Raw genomic sequence first — 21,199 nt, 5'->3', positions numbered from 1 at the left:
GGTTCATGCCATTACTCTGCCCCTATACCGCACACAAGTTATAATGTACATGATCCACTCCGCCCATCGGTCAGGTCAGAGTTTGTCCTCCACGTGAGCACGTAATCCTGCCCTGTTCCCATATCATCTCATCTCCTTTCCCTTCATCCACCTGTCCCATCCAATCTTGAACAAAGACAGAGGAATTTGTTGGTTGAATTTTGCCCTAAGTGTCATTTTGCGTGCGTTTGGCTGGATGTTTCTCTCCAGCATTTTGGGGGAGATGCACACCATCATTCCACTACTATTAGTCATTTTTTTGGGCCTTGGGGAGTTTCTCCCTGGTCAAGTCTACACTTAGAAATGTTTTCATCACTGGGGAGCTGTGCCTGACCGGCTCCTCAGAGATCAAAGGGTGCCCCGATCTCTAAGTGAGCTCGAGGGGCCCCACACCCATGGGCAATGTCACCCTGCGAACACATAGTCATTATCCCACCCCCCCACACCTCTCAAGTGAGGACACCCCACTGTGGGGTTGCTGAGGGTATTCCCCCACCATTTCAGACCGCTCCACCGCCCCCTTGGGTCCCCTGTTTTCAACCCTATTCAGGTCCCTCTCTTTCAGGGTTCCCACCCTTAACCTTCCCAACCTTTATGAGGCCCCTTCATACCCACCCTTCATAACCCCCTCCCCCCCTCCTTTTGTGAGCAAGGCCCCACAGGCTCCAACACTTGGTAATGCCACTCTGGCACCGAGGCACTGCCATCTGCATATCCTGGCAGTGATATGGTGGCAGTGCCAAGGTGCCTGAGGGAGCCACCCCGCCCTGTCCCCAACCTCGCAGGGTTCTCTAATGGCCTGGGAAACCCCCCAAGTGCAGTTACGACTGGTCCACGTTTGTGTGGACCAGTGCTAAACGGCACCTAGTCCAGGCCTCGCTGGCGGGGGGGGGGGGGGGTTTAGTTCCTGGGCATCGGGAGAATCCGGCACAGAGATACTTAAATGAGCCATACGACTCGGGCTGTCTCGCGAGGTTCGGATGAATTGCGTGAGACGTCTCAAGCATCACGAGTCCCTCAAGAAGCCTCTCACAAGATTCAATGGGCTCGCCGCATCACTAAGTCAAGCGCGATGAAGCCAGTAAATCGTGCCCTTAGTTTCTGTCTCAACTATTAACCCTGGAAGTGATTAACGCAGCTGCAGAACTTACTCACAATTCATCCTATATCAAATTCAATATTGGACATCATAGTCTAACTCTTAAAGTTTTGTTTATGCTCATCGTTATCTCTTCGGAATTATATTCCAGACTTCTTAGATTTCCATTAATTATTTTACAGACTTAATAACCTGTGGTGCTGCCCTGAATGTCCTGGAAACATCTACCCCAGATCCCTTTGCTTTTCCTTCAAACTTACTTCCATTCAGAATATATTTGCTGTTGTTATTTTTCCGCCAACATTCATCACCACAATTTACTGCCATTGACGTCACTGACTGTATGGAGTTTGCACATTCTCCATGTGTCGGCGTGGGTTTCATCCCCACAACCAAAAGATGTGCAGGTTAGGTGGACTGGCCACACTAAATTGCCCTTTAATTGGAAAAAAATAATTGAGTACTCTTAATTTATAATTAAAAAGACTCCCACTGCCACTTAGCTCCTTCCTCCATCTTATCGACATTCCTTGGCTTCTTTTGGCCTTCTAATTAATTAATTATACGTCCTATGTTGGTATCATCTGCAAATTTCAACAGGATTCCTTTGAACCAAATCACCGATCATGCAATGGCCTCAGAAGTGAATCCTGTCAGACACCAGTACTCACTTGCAACCTTCTCCCTTCTAAATTATTTTTAATCCAGTTTTCTATGCTCACCTTAATTCCACAGCCCTTATCTTCTCTTATTATGGATTTGTGAATTCTGAATTCTCCCTCCGTGTACCCGAGCAGGTGCCGGAATGTGGCGACTCGGGGCTTTTCACAGTAACTTCATTGCAGTGTTAATGTAAACCTACTTGAGCCAATAAAGATTATTATTTGTTTTGTGTGGTGGCCTATCAAAGGGTTTCTTAACATCTAAACTACATTATTCCCATCTACCATAGATGTTACCTCCTCAAAGAATTCCATGAAGTTTGTCGAGCAAGTTCATCCCTTCTGAAATCCATGTTATCTGCTTCTAACTAATTTATATAGATACATGGTAATGTCATTTTTTATGAAAGGCACTAAATTTTTTCTTACCGCAGATGTTAAACTAACTGGCCGGCCTGTGACTACCCAGATTACCTCTACAGTCCTCCAGACATGCGCCCACATTGAATAGGGCCCTGAAATATAAAGCATGGGGAGAACCTTATTACTGCACCTGGAGTGACAGCCTAGATTTTGTGCCCAGATTTCTGGAGTGCCATTTGAACCCAGCATGTTCTTACTCAACACTGAGCCCAGCGGACATCATGTTGCAGGACTGCCCTCCTAGCCAATGCTGCAAAATCGACAAGCTGCAGACCAGTCTTCCTTCAGTTTAGTTTTCTGAAGAGGGAATTTTTCTACCGATTAAATTTAAACTTTCTGCAACTTGTGGTGGTTACAGTAGGTGGGGGCTGAGATTTGCGTGAGCGTGAATGCAAATGTTGTTTGGGAGTGGATTCTTTTTTTAAATGCATAGTTCCCTTTTCTAAATATAGAAAATGACGTTGAGACACAGCAGGAGTTGGACTGAACGATGGCCAATCATTTTGGTTGATGCTGTGTTTTCTTTGTCTGTTGTGGCTAATCACCACCTACCCTCACCACCCCTTGAAAACACTTCCGCCCCTTGAGATACAATTCCATAAGCACCTTTGGGTTTTTCCCAGGTTGACCATATGTGAGGCTGGATGCTGAGTGATTTAACCATGAGGGCACTGCAACTGAGCTTGACCCTGTCCTTCCATGCACATTTTCAGAAAGTCAGTCTGCCTGGTTCTTTATCTCCTTTTACTGAAGTCTATTGAGACCAAGTGCTGCTCACGGTCAAAATAAGCTGAAGCAACACAGACTGGCGATCGAGACAGGCCGTTTGGAGTATATTTTTCCCACTGTGGATGGGGCTGCCTCATCTCGAAAATCTGGAATTCCCTCTCGAAACTGCTCCAACTCCATTTCACGTTTCTTTTCAAGTTGTTCCTTAAAACCTAACTTTGTCCAATCTTTTGGTCACCTGTCTTATTATTTCTTTATCGGCCGAATAGCCTTTTATTTGCACATTTGGTATTGATTAACGGAAGAGTTCACCACTGGACTCTATATAATGTCATTGACTCGAACAATGCTCAATGCACATAGATGTAAATAATATAAACTCAATACCCATCTGTGCCCGGGACACAAGCAGCTGATCTTTCTCTTATTAATGGTATTGTGAATTGCCCTGTGAACTCTGCCTGACTGGCATTCTTTTTTTTTGTAAAATATTTTTATTCTCCATTTTCACATTTTCTTCAGAATTTACACCCCACCAACAAGCAGTAAACAACAACAAACACAGTCAATCCCCTTATCAACAACAACAATCCCATCCTCCCACCACCCCAAACAACGTCCCCCCCGACAATATAAGCAGCAAATAGAACAAACCTTCAACTGAGCTGGGTATACTATGCCACACTGCACCTTACTGATGTACAGCGCCTTCTTCACCCGGCTGAAGGCAGCCTGCCTCCTTGCCAGCTCCACTGTAAAGCCCTGATATATGCGTATACCAGCTCCAGCCCACTGCACCACCCGCTTCTGCTTTGCCCAGCACAGGACCTTCTCCTTCACACTGTACCTACGAAAACACAGTCACTACTCTTGGTGGCTCACTCTCCTTTGGTACAGGCCTCCGCAACCGATGAGCCCGATCCAGTTCATACGGGGAGGGATCTTCCCCCTCCCCCAATAGCTTCGCCAACATCGTGGCAAAATACTCAGTCGACCTCGGTGTGGTAGTCACCACTAGTGATATATTATATGTATTATGGCACTGCCTGTATATTAGAGGTACAATGGTAAATCCCTGCTTGCTGGCTCCTCCCAGCAGGCAGCGTATAAAAGTGTGCTCTCTCCGGCACTGCAGCCATTCTGGTTCCAGCTACAGGAGCCACAACATCTTGTTCAATAAATCCTCGATTGTTCCACCATTCTCGTCTTGTGGTAATTAACGGTGCATCAATTTATTGAACAAGATTTTTTAAACGATGGATCTCCGCATCAAGCCTGATTGCCTGCAGCTGAGCCCTCAAGCAGCTAACGCCACGTCCCCTTCGACCAGTGGCTAGCCTGCTTCGAAGGCTACCTCAGAGTAGCTGCTGAAGAACCCTTGGATGCACAGAAGCTCCAAGTCCTCTATTCATGGGTGAGCCCTGACATTTTTCCCCTCATCCAGGATGCGCCCACCTAGTCCGAAGCGATGGCGTTCCTGAAGGGACATTACGTTCGACCAGTGAACCAAGTGTACGCCAGCACCTCCTGGCCACGAGACATCTGGACAATTACTTGCGTGCCCTGCAGATCCTAGGTAGGAACTGTGACTGCGAGGCAGTTTCGGCAATCCAACACACTGAACTTTTAATTAGAGACGCTTACGGCACGGGCATGAAATCTGCGTACGTCCGGCAGCAGCCACTGGAAAGGGGGTGAGCTTGATCTTGCGGGGACTAGGCAGCTCGCTAATTCATTAGAAGTGGCCTCCCGTAATGTTCAGTACTATGCCCCCGACCGCACGGCACCCTCATGGGCCCCACCAGCTGCCGACTGCAGCTCATCGCAAGCCTGTGCCGCGCGGCAGCCAGCTAACTCTGGGGCGGGGCGGGGCGGGGCGGGGCGGGGCGGGGCACCCCCCCCCCCCCCCCCCCCAAGTGTTATATTTGTGGACAAAACAAACACCCCCCCCCCCCCCAAGTGTTATATTTGTGGACAAAACAAACACCCCAGGCAGCGCTGCCCGGCGCAGAGCGCGATCTGGAACGGGTGTGGGAAGAAGGGACACTTTGTTTCAGTTTGCCAGGCCCGGTCGGTCGCCACTGTTTCCAGGCCCGACGTTCCTACACCACCCACTTGCAGCCCGTGGGCGCCGCCATCTTCCTCACCGCAAGCCACGTGCGGCCCATGGGTACCACCATCTTTGATGCTGCCTGCCATGTGTGCCCCATGGGCGCCACCATCTTCGGTGCCATTTTGGACCACGCCTCAGCACCCCTGCGCATCTGGCCGTTCTCCGCCACCGCTGACCGGCCCGGGACCTCTCAGCATCTTCCGCAGCTCGCCTCTATCACCCTGGATCAGTCCCGGCCCCGCAATCTCGACAACGACGGTGAAGATCAATGGGCACGAGATGACCTGTTTCTTTGACTCCGGAAGCACTGAGAGCTTCATCCACCCGATTACGGTAAGGTGCTGCTCCCTCCCGGTACACCCAGTCACCCAGAAAATTTCCCTGGCCTCCGTATCCCATTCCGTTGAAATCCGGGGGTACTGTATCGCGACCCTCACCGACCAGGGCTAGAGTTCAGCAACTTCCGGCTCTATGTCCTCCCCCACCTCTGCGCTGCCCTGTTACTTGGCCTGGATTTTCAGTGCCATCTCCAAAGTCTAACTTTAAAATTCGACAGACCCCTACCTCCCCCCCCCCCCCCACCCCCCCCCCCCCCCCCTCACCGTCTGCGGCCTCACGACCCTTAAGGACGACCCACCTTCCCTGTTTGTGAACCTTACCCTGGACTGCAAACCCGTCGCCACTAGGAGCAGACGGTACAGTGCCCAGGACAGGATCTTCATCAGGTCGGAGGTCCAACGGCTTCTGCGGGAGCCCCTGGAGAGCTCAAGTACTGGTAGTGAAGACTGGGGAGAAGCACAGGATAGTCATTGACTACAGTCAGACTATCAATCGGTTCACGCAGCTCGACACATACCCCTCCCGCGCATATCTGACGTGGTCAATCAGATTGCGCAGTATTGAATCTTTTCCACAGTGGACTTGAAGTCCACCTACCACCAGCTCCCCATTCGCCCAGAGGACCACCGATACACTGCGTTCAAAGCAGACAGCCACCTCTATCACTTCCTTAGGGTTCCTTTCGGCGTCACTAATGGGGTCTCGGTCTTCCATGATGGACCGAATGGTTGACCGGTATTATATGTATTACGACACTGCCCGTATATTAGAAGTACAATGGTAAATCCCTGCCTGTTGGCTCCGCCTAGCAGGCGGCGTATAAAAGTGTGTGCTCTCCGGCACTGCAGCCATTCTGGTTCCAGCTACAGGAGGCAAAACATCTTGTTCAATAAAGCCTCGATTGTTCCACCATTCTCGTCTTGTGGTAATTGACGGTGCATCACTCAGCCCTTCCACTCCTTCGGGAAGGCCCACAATCCTCAGATTCTGTCGCCTGGATCTGTTTTCCAGGTCTTCCATTTTGGCTCGTAGACCCTCGTTGATCTCTATCACCTTCCGCATCTCCTTCCCCATCGAGGTAAGTTGATCACTGTGCTGCAATAATGTCTCTTCCACTTCCTTCAGCGCCTCGCCTTGCTCCTGTACCTCCGCCACTGCGCTCGCCACCGCCGTCCTCACTGGGGCAATCGCCTCCTCCACCAGCGCTTTCAATACCGCCCCTCCATCTCCTTCCTCATCACCTCCATGTGGTTTGTGAACTGCCTTTCGAGTTCCGCGGTATCACCGTAGACATTTCTTCAGCCGTGGGCAATGCGGCCTCCCCTGGTGCCCCAGCCTCCACTTTTCTTGCCGTCCCCACGGTGACCTTTCAGCTCCCCGACGGACTTTCAGCCGCTTTTTTCCCGGTGACGAACCATCGATTGAACGCGAGACGAGTTGCTGTACAAAAGTAGGCTTTAATAAGCTAGATGTTAGCCCTGCGATCGACTACAGTAAATGGGCGACCGCCGGGCGTGCTGGGTATTTATACCTCACCCTGGAGGTGGGGTTAACTCAGCCGCTCGACCAATTGGGGAGCCGTCACATGACTGGTCTCAACCAATCGGTCGAGGCACATGACCGACCAGGGCCAATGGTAAGCCGGTGTCCTGCACCAATAGCAGGCAGCTATGTTAATCATACCACCACATTCACCCCTTGCGGAGAAAGAAGCCGGGGGGGGGGGATCAACGAGAGCTGGGGGGGGGGGGATCAACGAGAGCTGGGGGGGGGGGGGGGGGGGGGGGGGGGGGGGGGGAGAACTGGTGGTAAGTAGTAGCCGGAGAAGGGAAAAAAAGAGTTTGGCTTCCCACTGGCCCAGACATTTAACAATAGTACATATTGTCCATACAAGGTCCATGGTGTTGTTGAAAATTAAATAGACTCGATCAGCCTTTTCGTTGCCCGTGACGTCCTGGCAGACCGCCGCAGTGGAGTTGGTGGCGCTGGTTCAGCCGATGGTGGTGGTTCCGCTGATGTCCTGGTGTCCGGGAGCGATGGTCCTTGAACTGTCTCCGTCACCCGGGCTGGTGGTGGAGACGCCATGGATGGGGAAGGGGTGGCCTGGGTGGGGCGCTGGGGAAAAAAAAAACGGGGGAGGGGGGTTCTGTGGTTGGGGGGGGGGGAGGGGGGAGGCCGCACGCCGGTGGGTGCCAGGTCCCAGAGGGAGACCGTGTCCTGCCGACCGTCGGGGTACTCCACGTACGCATACTGCGAGTTAGCGTGGAGTAACTGGACTTGTTCCACCAACGGGTCGGACTTGTGCACCCGCACATGCTTCCGGAGCAAGGTGGGTCCGGGGCCGGCCAGCCACGTCGGGAGAGGGGATCCGGAGGACGACTTCCTGGGGAAAACCAGAAGACGTTCATGTGGTGTCTGATTTGTTGTGGTACAGAGGAGTGAGCGGATAGAATGTAGGGCATCGGGGATAACCTCTTGCCATCGGGAAATCGGGAGATCTCTGGACCGGAGGGCCAGTAGTATGGTCTTCCAGATTCTCCCGCTCGACCTGTCCGTTACCCCGAGGGTTATAGCTGGTCGTCCTGCTAGAGGCAATGCTCCTGTTGAGCAGGAATTGACGCAGCTCGTTGCTCATAAAGGAGGACCCCCGATCGCTATGTATGTATGCGGGGTAGCCGAACAGGGAGAAGATGGAGAGGAGGGCCTTAATGACGGTCGATGTGGTCATGTCGGGGCAGGGAATGGCGAAGGGGAAGCAGGAGTATTCGTCGATTACCGCCAGGAAATAAATGTTGCGGTTGTTAGAGGGAAGGGGCCCCTTGAAGTCAATGCTGAGATGTTCGAAGGGGCGGGATGCTTTGATCAGATGTGCGCGCTCGGGGCGGTAGAAGTGCGGTTTGCACTCCGAGCAGATGTGGCAGTCACGAGTTACTGTCCTGACTTCCTCGATGGAGAAAGGCAGGTTGCGGGCCTTTATGAAATGGTAGAAACGGGTCACCCCTGGATGGCAGAGGTCCGCATGGAGGGAGCGGAGGCGGACTATCTGCGCGCTGGCGCAGGTACCGCGGGACAGGGCATCAGGAGGCTCATTGAGCTTCCCAGGACGATACAAGATCTCATAGTTGTACGTGGACAACTCGATCCGCCACCGTAACATCTTGTCATTCTTAATCTTGCCCCTCTGTGCATTATCAAACATGAAGGCCACTGACCGTTGGTCTGTGAGAAGAGTAAACCTCCTGCCGGCCAAATAGTGCCTCCAATGTCGCACAGCTTCGACTATGGCCTGGGCTTCCTTTTCCACTGAGGAGTGGCGGAGTTCGGAAGCCTGGAGGGTTCTGGAGAAGAAGGCCACGGGTCTGCCCGCTTGGTTCAGGGTGGCCGCCAGAGCTACTTCTGATGCGTCGCTCTCGACCTGTAAGGGGAGGGACTCATCGATGGCACGCATCGTGGCCTTTGCGATGTCCGCTTTGATGCGGCTAAAGGCCTGGCAGGCCTCTGTTGACGGCAGGAAGGTCGTGGTCTGAATGAGGGGACGGGCCTTGTCGGCGTAATTGGGAACCCATTGGGCATAGTAAGCGAAGAAACCCAGGCAGCGTTTGAGGGATTTGAGGGTATTGGGGAGAGGGAGTTCCATCAGGGGGCGCATGCGTTCAGGGTCGGGGCCTATCACTCCGTTACGCACTACGTAGCCGAGGATGGCTAGGCGGTCGGTGCTGAACACGCATTTATCCTTATTGTACGTGAGGTTAAGGAGTTTTGCGGTTTGGAGAAATTTCCGGAGGTTGGTGTCATGGTCCTGCTGGTCGTGGCCGCAGATGGTGACATTATCGAGGTACGGGAAGGTAGCCCGTAATCTGTACTTGTCGACCATTCAGTCCATCTCCCATTGGAAGACCGAGACCCCATTTGTGACACCGAATGGAACCCTAAGGAAGTGGTAGAGGCGCCCATCTGCCTCAAACGCGGTGTACTTGCGGTCACTCGCGCGGATGGGGAGCTGGTGATAGGCGGACTTGAGGTCCACAGTGGAGAAGACTTTGTATTTCGCGATATCGTTTACCATGGCGGAAATACGGGGGAGAGGATACACGTCCAGTTGCGTAAACCGGTTGATGGTCTGGCTATAGTCGATGACCATCCGGTTTTTCTCCCCAGTCCGGAACACCAGCACTTGGGCTCGCCAGGGACTGTTGCTGGCCTCGATGACCCCTTCCTTCAGCAACCTCTGGACCTCGGACCTGATGAAGGTCCGGTCCTGGGCTCTGTACTATTTGCTCCGTGTCGCGACGGGTTTGCAATCGGGGGTGAGATTAGCAAACAAGGAGGGGGGGTCCACTTTGAGGGACGCGAGGCTGCAGACAGTGAGGGGGGGGTATAGGGCCGCCGAATTGGAAGGTCAAGCTCTGCAGGTTGCACTGGAAGTCCAGTCCTAGGAGTGCCGGTGCGCAAAGTTCAGGGAGGACAAGGAGTTTGTAATTTTTAAAAACCTTCCCTTGGACCGTGAGGTCCGTGATGCAGCAGCCGGTGATGCGGACGGAGTGCGAACCTGAGGCTAACCCGATTTTGTGTTTTACAGGATGGACAGGGAGCGCGCAGCGTCTTACCGTGGCAGGGTGAACAAAGCTTTCCGTGCTCCCGGAGTCCAGCAGGCAGCCCGTCTCGTGGCCGTTGAGGTGGATCAGCGTCGTTGTTTTGGCGAGCGTGCGTGGCCGTGACTGGTCGAGTTGAATGGCCGCGAGCCGTGGAGAAGAACCATCGTCGTAGTCATCGTCGGCCGAGTAGGTGCTGGCAGAACCTTGCGTGCCAGTCCAGGATGGTGGTGCCCAGGACCCGCACGTGGAGTCGGGGCCCCAAGATGGTGGTGCCCAGGATCCGCACGTGGAGTCGGGGTCCCAAGATGGCGGCGCCCAGGACCCGCACGTGGCATCCGGGGCCCAAGATGGCGGCGCCCGCGGGGCCCTCGTGGTTGCTGGGGGCGGCGTTAGCGGTGCCGGTGGCCGAAGGTAGCGGCTGAGAGCGGGGGCAGAGAGGCGCGCAGGCCGGGCGCAGGGGCCCGAGGGCGGGGGGAGAGATTTGCGCAATGCGCTGGAAGGGCCCTGAAGGGCCCGGAGGAGAGGGGGAGGCGCGCAGGCCGGGCGCAGGGGCCCGGGGGGGGGGGGGGGGGGGGGGGGGGGAGGGATTGGCGCAGTGTGCTGGAAGGGCCCGAAAAGGCCCGGAGGGGGGGGATCCCCGGTACAGCAGCGACCGATTTGGCCTGGCAGACCGTCGAAAAGTGGCCCTTCTTCCCGCAGCTCTTACAGAGGGCGGAGCGGGCCGGGCAGCGCAGGCGAGGGTGTTTGGCGAACCCACAGAAATAGCAGTGGGGCCCCGCGGACTTGTTGGGGCGTCCCGCGGCGCAGGCCTGAGGGGGGTCGGGAGCGGTGGATGGCGGTGGGGAAGCGTGCCAGGAGGCCCAGGGTGGTGAAGCGCGGCTGGGGACATAGGCGCGGGCGTTTAAATCGGCGACATCCAGGGAGGTGGAGAGAGTCCGTGCCTCAGTTAGGCTGAGGTCGTCTTTCTCCAGCATCCGCTGGCGGATAGCGGCAGACTGCATCCCAGCCACGTAAGCATCTCTAATCAGAAGTTCCATGTGCTCCGTGGCTGAAACTTGACGGCAGGTGCAATTCCTCCCCAGGACAGCAAGGGTCTGGTAAAATTGGTCTAATGACCCACCGGGGAGCTGTTGTCTGGTAGCCAGATGATGTCGGGTGAACACTCTCTTCACCGGTTTAAGAAACTGTCCTTTCAGCTTATCCATGGCCGCGTCGTAATCTTTTTCCTCCGCAATCATCGCGTAGGCCGCCATGCCCACACTGGAGTGGAGGATATGAAGCTTCTGTGCCATGGTGGGGGGGCTGTTTGCGGACGCCAGGTAACCATCGAAACATGACAGCCAATGTTTAAAGATTTCTGAAGCGTTTTGAGTTTGCGGGCTGATGCGGAGGCATTCGGGCTTGATCCGGAGCTCCCATCTTCAAAATTCTAGCTTATTAAATTGATGAACCATCAATTGAACGCGAGACGAGTTGCTGTACAAAAGAAGGCTTTAATAAGCTAGATATTAGCCCTGCGGTCGACTACAGTAAATGGCCGACCGCCGGGCATGCTGGGTATTTATACCTCGCCCTGGAGGCGGGGTTAACTCAGCCTCTCGACTAATCGGGGAGCCGTCACATGACTGGTCTCAACCAATCGGTCGAGAGGCACATGACCGACCAGGGCCAATGGTAAGCCGGTGTTCTGCACCAATGACAGGCAGCTATGTTAATCATACCACCACACCCGGCCGTTTAAAAAAAAAAACTTATTTTCGACATTTCCCTTCACTGTGCCTTCTCCCTGCTTTTGCTGCCTCTGGGACCGGGCGTTAAATCCTGAAAATGCCGTTCCCGAACGAGACCCCTCCAATGTGCGGCTGCCTCCCGCCCGCCGTCACCGGCAGTCCCTGACTGACATTCTTAGCTTCCCTCGGCTGACATGCATGTCTCGCATAAGTATCCCCAACTCTAATTTGTCATCCGCAGCACCATGCTAAACATATGTTTCTTTATCTTATCTAGAAATTATGTGTACACTGGCTCTCGAGGTTTGATGCTCTAACCCAGCCACCAGGACAATGGGTCCTTAAAACCAGAAGGCCTGCTGTTACCAGCTGTAATTATTGAATTGAATTAGAATAAACAGGCTTTGGCCTGATTGCTTGACTAAAATAATATAGCACTCAGAAAACTTTGTCCATATCATTGATCGATTGGCTGAAGATGAATTACTTTGAAGTTTAAACTTTTCCATTCCTCTCTGCAGATTCTCCTCATTAAGACCCGGATCCTATACAAGAAACTGGTGACTCTGACTGGATTTCTCGGAGACCAGCAGTGGGCAAAGATTAACGTGATTGAACGGAGGGTCTTTCTCTATCCCGCAGCTTTTTTATTCTGTTGGGCACCAGGTTAGTAGGACTAATTGGTTGGTCCCTCAGTGGGTGTGATGATCGATCAAATAGGTTGCTCCATGACTCAGCAATTTAATATGGGCCAGTGGTCACTGCATGAATCATGTGCCTCAATGCCAGTATCTATGTGTGGTGGCAGAAACTAAATAGCTCCACTGCCAGGGACCTGGGTTCAATTCAGCTCTCCGGTGACTGTGCGGAGTCTGCATGGTCTCCCCGTGTCTGTGTGGGTTTCTCCCGGGTGCTCCAGTTTCCTCCCACAGTCCAAAGATGTGCAGGTTAGCTGGATTGGATATGCTTAATTGCCCCAAAGTGGGGTTACGGAGTGGTGGGGTATTGGTCCTAGGTAGGGTGTTCTTTTGGAGGGTCAGTGTTGACTGCTTTTTTAAAAAATCCATTTAAAGTGCCCAATTCTTTCTTTTTTTTTCCCAATTAAGGGGCCAATCCGCCTACCCCACACATCTTTTTGGGTTGTGGGGGTGAGATCCACACAGACACAGGGAGAATGTGCAAACTCCACACGCACAGTGACCCGGGGTCTGGATTGAAATGGGTTCCCAGCGCCCTGAGGCAGCAGTGCTAACCACTGCGCCGCCCCTTAGGTTGGTGCAGACTCAATGGGCCAAATGGCCTCCTTCTGCACTTTATGAATTCTATGATACACATCCCACAGTAGGGGTCACCAGGAGGACAAGTCGGTGATGGATGGGGTCCTACTTACCTCAGTAATAAGCCTCCATGAAGTGAAAAACATTATTTTTATGGTATGTTAGCCATGTTATATACACAGTTCACTTGTGTTTTGTATTGGGAGCATAGGTAAAGGGCCAAGGCCTATTGAGGTAGGACACAGCCAAGGTTGGGAAGAGCAAATGCCAGATCAGTAAATAATTATATGGTAACCACAAGTTTAGGTTTTTAAATCCTGAAATTTTCAGCGCAGGGGAAGATCCACAGTGTTGAGATTCTGGAAAAGAATATTAAAGGAAAAGTTGATGCAATTAATTTTAGCTTAAATATGGTGAGAATAGAGAGAGAAAGAAGACTGTGGGACAATACAATTGTAGGACCATGAGACAACTCTACCCTGTGAATCCTTGTGAGGGAAAGGTTCTGCCAGGGATTTTCGAGGTGATAGTTATTTATCAACAATACTATTTTAGCATGTACCCAGTCTAGAAGAACCTCTCCACCTAACGGTTATGCATGAAGATGTGATTATGCATGTGGTACAAGTGTAAACAATGCCCTGTACTGTTGATGGAAGTAAAAACCTACCCTTTCTGACCTCCGTTTATGATTTTGTTTACCTTTAGCGACCATTCTGGCGATGGTTAAACTATTGAACCCGATGAACATGCCGGCTGTTTATGCTGTACTCTATATCTTACAGGTGAATTTTCAAAAAGAACATTTGGGAGAGGGGCAAACCTCTTGTGACATTATTTTCTCTCTTAAACAGACTGACTGAGTGCCTTAGAATTATTGTAATACAATCTGGCTAGATGTATCCCTCCCCCCGCCCGCCCCCCGCTAAGAGCAGTGACATACATAACCAGTATTGTTCAGTAGGTGCGAGGAGCCACACAGAACCTTACAAAAATGGCTGTCCTCCATGTGAAATCTAGACAATGCCTGCTAGCAATCTATTCAAATAGAAGGTGCATCACATCTGAGCAGGAATATTTTCAGACACAACAGGCTGCATTCTCTGAGCTCTGCGCCGACATCGCAATCGGCGCATGGGCAAAGAATGGGCGCCAATAACGGAATCCGGTCCGACGCCGCTCCCACGATTCACCGGTCCCCGCAAGAATCACCGTGAATCGTGCGCGCAGTCTATGCGGCGCAGGTAGGGCGCCATTGACAGAGGCCCCCGCGGCGATTCTCCCAGGAAAACTGGCTGAGTTCCCGACGTGATTCTAACCACGTTTTGGAATGGCTGCTGGCGGTTGCAGACTCAGTCCACGGCCGCCGTGGTGGGGGGGGGGGGGGGGGGGGGGGGGGGGGGATCATTCATCGGAGGTCTGTGGGTCTCACAGACGGCCAGGCAAGCGATCGGGCAACACCGATCCGCGGGCGCGTGCAATCTCGGGGGGGGGGGACCTACTTCGTTCATCATGGCGAGTCTGCCATGTCGCACGGGGTGGCCGCCGCCTTGCGCGGACTCCCGACTGGAAGCGCAGAGTCACGTATCTGCAGCCAGAGCTATGAGGAGCACTCCAGGGCTCTGCTAGGCCCCTGCAGGTAGGAGAATCACTCTGAACTGTCTTAAGGAACTCCCAGAAGGCCTTGATCCACAGCAATTTGCATACCGCCGCAACCGGTCCACAACAGACGCCATCTCCCTGGCCCTACACTCATCCCTAGAGCATCTCAACAACAAAGACTCCTACATCAGACTCCTATTTATTGACTACAGCTCCAACTTCAACACCATAATCCCAGACAAGCTCATATCAAAGCTCCAAAACCTAGGACTTGGCTCCACACTCTGCAATTGGATCCTTGACTTTCTAACCCAAAGACCACAATTAGGCAGCATGGTAGCATTGTGGATAGCACAATTGCTTCACAGCTCCAGGGTCCCAGGTTCGATTCCGGCTTGGGTCACTGACTTTGCGGAGTCTGCACATCCTATCCCATGTGTGCGTGGGTTTCCTCCGGGTGCTCCGGTTTCCTCTCACAGTCCAAAGATGTGCAGGTTAGGTGGATTGGCCATTCAAAATTGCCCTTAGCGTCCAAAATTGCCCTTAGTGTTGGGTGGGTTACTGGGTTATGGGGATAGGGTGGAGGTGCTGACCTTGGGTAGGGTGCTCTTTCCAAGAGCCGGTGCAGACTCGATGGGCTGAATGGCCTCCTTCTGCACTGTAAATTGGCCTCCTTCTGCACTGTAAATTCTATGATAATCTATGATAGGACGAATAAACAACACCTCCTCCACAATAGTCCCCAATACCGGGGCCCCGCAAGGGTGCGCACTTAGCCCCCTTCTCTACTCCCTGTACACACACGACTGCATGGCAAAATTTGATTCCAACCCCATCTACAAGTTTGCTGACTATACGACCATAGTGGGCCGGATCGCGAATAACGACAAGTCAGAATACAAGAGGGAGATAGAGAACCTAGTGGAGTGGTGCAGTGACAACAATCTCTCCCACAATGCCAGTAAAACTAAAGAGCTGGTCATTGACTTCAGAAAGCAAAGTACTGTACACACCCCTGTCATAGAACATAGAACAGTACAGCACAGAACAGGCCCTTCGGCCCTCAATGTTGTGCCGAGCCATGATCACCCTACTCAAACCCACGTATCCACCCTATACCCGTAACCCAACAACCCCCCCCTTAACCTTACTTTTATTAGGACACTACGGGCAATTTAGCATGGCCAATCCACCTAACCCGCACATCTTTGGACTGTGGGAGGAAACCGGAGCACCCGGAGGAAACCCACGCACACAGGGGGAGGACGTGCAGACTCCACACAGACAGTGACCCAGCCGGGAATCGAACCTGGGACCCTGGAGCTGTGAAGCATTTATGCTAACCACCATGCTACCCTGCTGCCCCTGTCAGCATCAACATGGCCGTGGTGGAGATGGTTAGCAGTTTCAAATTCTTAGGGGTACACATCTCCAAACATCTGTCCTGGTCCACCCACGTCGACGCTACCACCAAGAAAACACAACAGCGCCTATACTTCCTCAGGAAACTAAGGAAATTTGGCATGTCCACATTAACTCTTACCAATTTTTACAGATGCACCATAGAAAGCATCCTATCTGGCTGCACCACAGCCTGGTATGGCAACTGCTCGGCCCAAGACCGCAAGAAACATCAGAGTCGTGAACACAGCCTAATCCACCACACGAACCTGCCTCCATCCATTAACTCCATCTACGCCTCCCGCTGCCTGGGGAAAGCGGGCAGCATAATCAAGTATCCCTCCCACCCGGCTTACTCACTCTTCCAACTTCCTCCATTGGGCAGGAGATACAGAAGTCTGAGAACACGCACAAACAGACTCAAAATACTTTTTCCTCGCTGTTCCCAGCCTCCTAAATGACCCTCTTATGGACTGACCTCATTAACACTACACCCTGTATGCTTCACCCAACGCTGGTGTTATCTAGTTACATTGTGTACCTTGTGTTGCCCTATTATGTATTTTCTTTTATTTCCTTTTCTTTTCATGTACTTAATGATCAGTTGAGCTTCTCACCGAAAAATACTTTTCACTGTACCTCGGTACACGTGACAATAAACAAAATCTAAATCCAGAGTGAAACGCCTGCATTTTGACGCTGGCGTAGGAGACATAGCCCGCCCATTATTGGAGAATCCCTCCCAATGTTCATACAAATACCCATTTCAGCATAACAACTGTCTAGTATTTGTGGTGATATGCATCACTGTAGATACACAAGGGATTAATGTAAATACACGTAGACTAGCTGGACACTAGAGGGAGCACCAGAGACATGACACAGACATTCAACCAATAGGTCAGCAAGATAGGACACGACCAAAGGGCATTCACGATACACACAGGTGACACTCCCACAGGAGGGCATTACACAACCCATATAAAAGGACACAGCACACACGATCTTCCTCTTTCCAGTGGAGACACTCAGTGAGTACACAGGGTTGATTTGAAACACATCACACCCACCACGTGGATTGTAGCAGACTGGTTAGTCAGTCTGAGTAACAGGAGAGTCGAATCCAAGTAGGAGAATTGTTAACAGTTTAATAAATATGTTAAAGCTATCTCCAAGTCTGAACCTTCCTTTGTCAGAGTGCACATCAAGGAAGCAGTTTATGCTATGTCAAGGGCATAACAAAACAGTATTCAGTATGGAGCCATAGCGGCTAGGAATACTGTGTCGAGTAACTCACCTCGTGACCCCCCAAAGCCTGTCCACACCTACAAGGCACAAGTCAGGAGTGTGATGGAATGCTCTCCACTTGCCTGGATGAGTGCAGCTCCAAGAACACTCGAGAGCAAAGCACCCCCATTTGATTGGCACCCCCTTCCACAAACACTCACTCCCCTCCACCACGGACACACAGTAGTTGCAGTGTGTACCATTTACCCTCCACCATGGACACACAGTGGCAGCCGTGTGTACTATTTACCCTCCACCACAGACACACAGTAGTAGCCGTGTGTACAATTTACAAGAAGCACTGCAGGAACTCACAAAGGCTCCTTAGGCAGCACCTTCCAAACTCAGACCATTACCATCTAGAATGACAAGGGCAGCAAATACATGAGGCTCAATTCAACCAATTGGGAACAAAGTCCCATGGCGAGAGTATTCAGCCGCGTGTTTCCCGGCACTTGCAGTGGCGAGAATCACATGGCTATACAACACGAGTCACATTGTATAAGAGGCCTCAGCGGGCAATGCACAACCGAGGCCGCACATAGCCCTGCTTTGTGCACTGGGGAGTTCCCTCCCCCACCAGCCTAGTTATTAACTGAAGGAATTAAGCCACAAGATTCCATGGTTTAAAACAGAATTTTCATTAAAAAGCCAAACAAAGCAAACATAGGTAACCTCCTATATCTAAAATTCTGAGCCAACGTGTTGAACATGAATTAAGAGTCAAATAAAGCCAATTAAATAACAGTTACAAACAAGGCAGAGCTTACAAATTGGCACTGCAGTCCACTCAGCATATATATCATGCTTGCACAGTGGGTAGCACTGTTGCTTCACAGCTCCGGGGTCCCAGGTTCGATTCCCAGCTTGGGTCACTGTCTTTGTGGAATCTCCACATTCTCCCAGTGTCTGCATGGGTTTCCTCCGGGTGCTGCAGTTTCCCCCCACAAGTCCCGAAAGATGTGCTGTTAGGGGAGGTGAATTGGACATTTTGAATTCTCCCTCTGTGTACCCAAATAGGTGCCAGAATCTGGTGACTGGGGGCTTTTCACAGTAACTTCATTGCAGTGTTGATGTGAGCCTACTTTTGACAATAAAAATTATTATTGTAATATTATATCATTAATCCCAGTCATGAAGTCCTTCAAAACTCTACCTTCCTCAAAGAATTTTGGCTGCTTTCTGTTCAGGATTTAACCTGATTCCAGCGTCAGCCGCATACAACAAACGCAAGTGCCAGACACAGACTTCAGCAAAAAATGCTACACTTCTGCAGAATCTCAACTCTGCTAATGATGGTCTGGATGACATAGATCGACCAATGTTACCTTCAAGTAACAAAAACAGCTGCAGCATTTGTGTATTTGCTTCTCGGCTTCTGCACCTCGTCTGTCTTTTTCAGCCTGCCTGTACTGCACCACTGGGATCATCATTGTTTCATGAGCTCCGATGGCTTGGTGTGAAACATTTCAACCAGTTTAAGCCTCCCCATCTTCCATTCTCAGTTTCCCTTTTCAGTTATGGTTCATTTCAAAATATATAAGCTTTGAAATCATGGATTCCATCACATCTGCCAACATTCAATGTCTATACTGAAGCACGAGAACTCACCCCTTAGGCCAGGTACTGGCAATATTGGTCCTGCACCAGTTCAACAATGACCTGTACCAGGGTAAAAGTCCTCCCTCTTGAATCAATCTTCTATCTTTTGGAATATGAAATACATGTAGAACACAAATGTTTCATTGTGCTCCTGTAAAGGGAGGATTTTATTTGTAACCTCAGGAAATCCCAATTTTCCTCCCCTCCAGGAGAAATTTAATTTAGAGCAATCCACAATTCTGTGCGTTATTTACTCACTCTTTACACTAGTTAATGCAACATGGTTACCATTCTGTGTGATCCTTGTTCCTTGATCTGTGACCATTGCAAAATATTTCTCCCACCCTTTAATGCATCTCCACTATTTTTTGATATGGCACGGAAATAACTTATTTATAAAGTGCTTTTCACAATTCCCAAAATAATTGACCACCAATAAATTACTTTTGGAAAGTAGTCACTGTTGTAATGTAAGGAAGTATGTCACTTATTGAAATTCTTTATTTTCCAAGCATCTCAGAAACAGGTGATAGAGTGAGGCTTCACAATTGGGTGATGTCTCAGCTGCAGGTTCATTTCTACCCATTCTGCACAGTTCCTATTTGAGTCTCTGCAAGCAGGAAGATTATAGATAAATTTTAAGAATTTTCATGAGGTTATCACTTTGCAGAATGACTGCTGCCCACCTCCAAGATGCTGTAGCGCAGTATTAACAGTGGAAATGTGGGACCTGGTGACTAATACAAAACCAGAAGGGGGGAGAAATTGACAGTGACTTTCCTACACAGAAAAATAAAACAAAAGCACCTTAATTTTTACAAACCAAACTGTCTTATTTTTTTTCTGCAGGCATTCACGGCTGCATCTCAGGGGCTGCTGAACTGCATAGTGTATGGTTGGACACAGAGAACACTCCGATGCATGAGACAAAAGGCCCGTCGTGATGTTGATACACAGACTCCACTCCTGCGTTCTCAGAAGCAATCATACTCCAGCATGCAAAGTTCCAATGTGATGAATCAGCTGGCCATTACTCCCACCCTTTAAAGGCCTGTTGAGAGATTATAGCCACAATTGCACTCTTCTTAGCCTCAGTGAATACATGTATTCATTAACTTACAGCTTTCATTCATAAAGTCTGTATTAACTGTAATGCAAGGCAGCAGAAGGGAAGGGATAGCACTAAAGCAGTGGAAAAGCATGTGTTGTTGCTGAACTTTACAATGACCAACTGACTGAGTAATTCCACAACATCGCCCACCCAAATACTGACCAGAAGCCAGTCCTACTCAGCATCCAAGAGCCACACACACACTGGAATAATTATGGGGAACATCAACTTTCTAATTCAGTTAGATCTGGGAGTAAAATCAGGACAGAAACATCTGGTCATCTCTGCAGAGCTGGCTATCTTTTCACCTGAGATTTTGAAGTCAATGCAGACGAGGGCCAGGATTTGCATGACAGTGGCTTAGTGCCACCCTTTTGCACCATAATTTGTAACCACCCCCCCCCCCATTTTCCATTGCAATACCATTGAAACTGGGATACTCAAGGGCATAAAGCAAGGTTTCCAAACTCTGTGGGCGCACATCACTGTTCCTCTGATAATTTTCAGGCTTCAATGAACCACCTTGTCTTTCAGCTGAAAGGCCAGACACATGCTTTGTTCCTTTGGCTCTCACACAACCCTTTTGCAAAGTAACTTTTTAAGTAAGGATACATTCACTGCACAAGTGGTTATTACACACCACTGCATGAGAGACTGAAATTCTACTAAACTGAAATAGTTATGACTGGAATTACTATGCAGAGTGAAGGTACAATAAAACTTTATTTCTAAATTTAAAATAAGTTGAAGGTGCTTTTTTTGGACTTGTGGTGCTTTATATTTCAGAAATTTAATTTGAAAAAGCCATAAGGTCACATTAAAATCATAGATTTTTGGATTGACTGGGGGGGGGGGGGGGGGGGTCAGGGTTTACGAGTTGCTTTATTTTTAAAAGAGGTGGGTGTGGTGATATGCATCCCTGTAGATACACAAGGGGTTAATGTAAGGACACGTATACTATCTAGACACTAGAGGGAGCACCAGAGACATGACACACAGACACTCAACCAATAGAACAGTTAGATAGGACACAACCAATGGGCATTCACGATACACACAGAGGTGACACTACCACAGGGGGGCATTACACCAACCCATATATAAAGGACACAGCACTCATGATCTTCTTCTTTCCAGTGGAGACAATCAGTGAGTATAGACACAGGGTTGATTCAACATCACACCCACCA

The 21,199-nt window shown here is 50.6% G+C and overlaps 1 protein-coding gene across 2 annotated transcripts in view; it reads left to right on the top strand.

Annotated features, from left to right (window-relative positions):
* tmem116 (transmembrane protein 116) overlaps positions 1 to 20,749 on the top strand; it is a 70,237-nt gene extending 49,488 nt beyond the window's left edge. For both annotated transcript variants that reach the window (XM_038773983.1, XM_038774047.1), the window contains 3 exons: positions 12,251 to 12,395; positions 13,715 to 13,791; positions 19,748 to 20,749. In XM_038773983.1, coding sequence (XP_038629911.1) covers positions 12,251 to 12,395; positions 13,715 to 13,791; positions 19,748 to 19,945 — 420 coding nt within the window. In that variant the 3' untranslated portion in view covers positions 19,946 to 20,749. The remainder of the gene's footprint in view (positions 1 to 12,250; positions 12,396 to 13,714; positions 13,792 to 19,747) is intronic.
* The last annotated feature ends 450 nt before the right edge of the window (positions 20,750 to 21,199 follow it).

Source organism: Scyliorhinus canicula, chromosome 1 (assembly GCF_902713615.1).
Source record: "Scyliorhinus canicula chromosome 1, sScyCan1.1, whole genome shotgun sequence".
Classification (NCBI taxonomy): Eukaryota; Metazoa; Chordata; class Chondrichthyes; order Carcharhiniformes; family Scyliorhinidae; genus Scyliorhinus; species Scyliorhinus canicula.
Note: the sequence above shows the minus strand (reverse complement) of the source record. Positions and strands in the feature narration are given on the sequence as shown.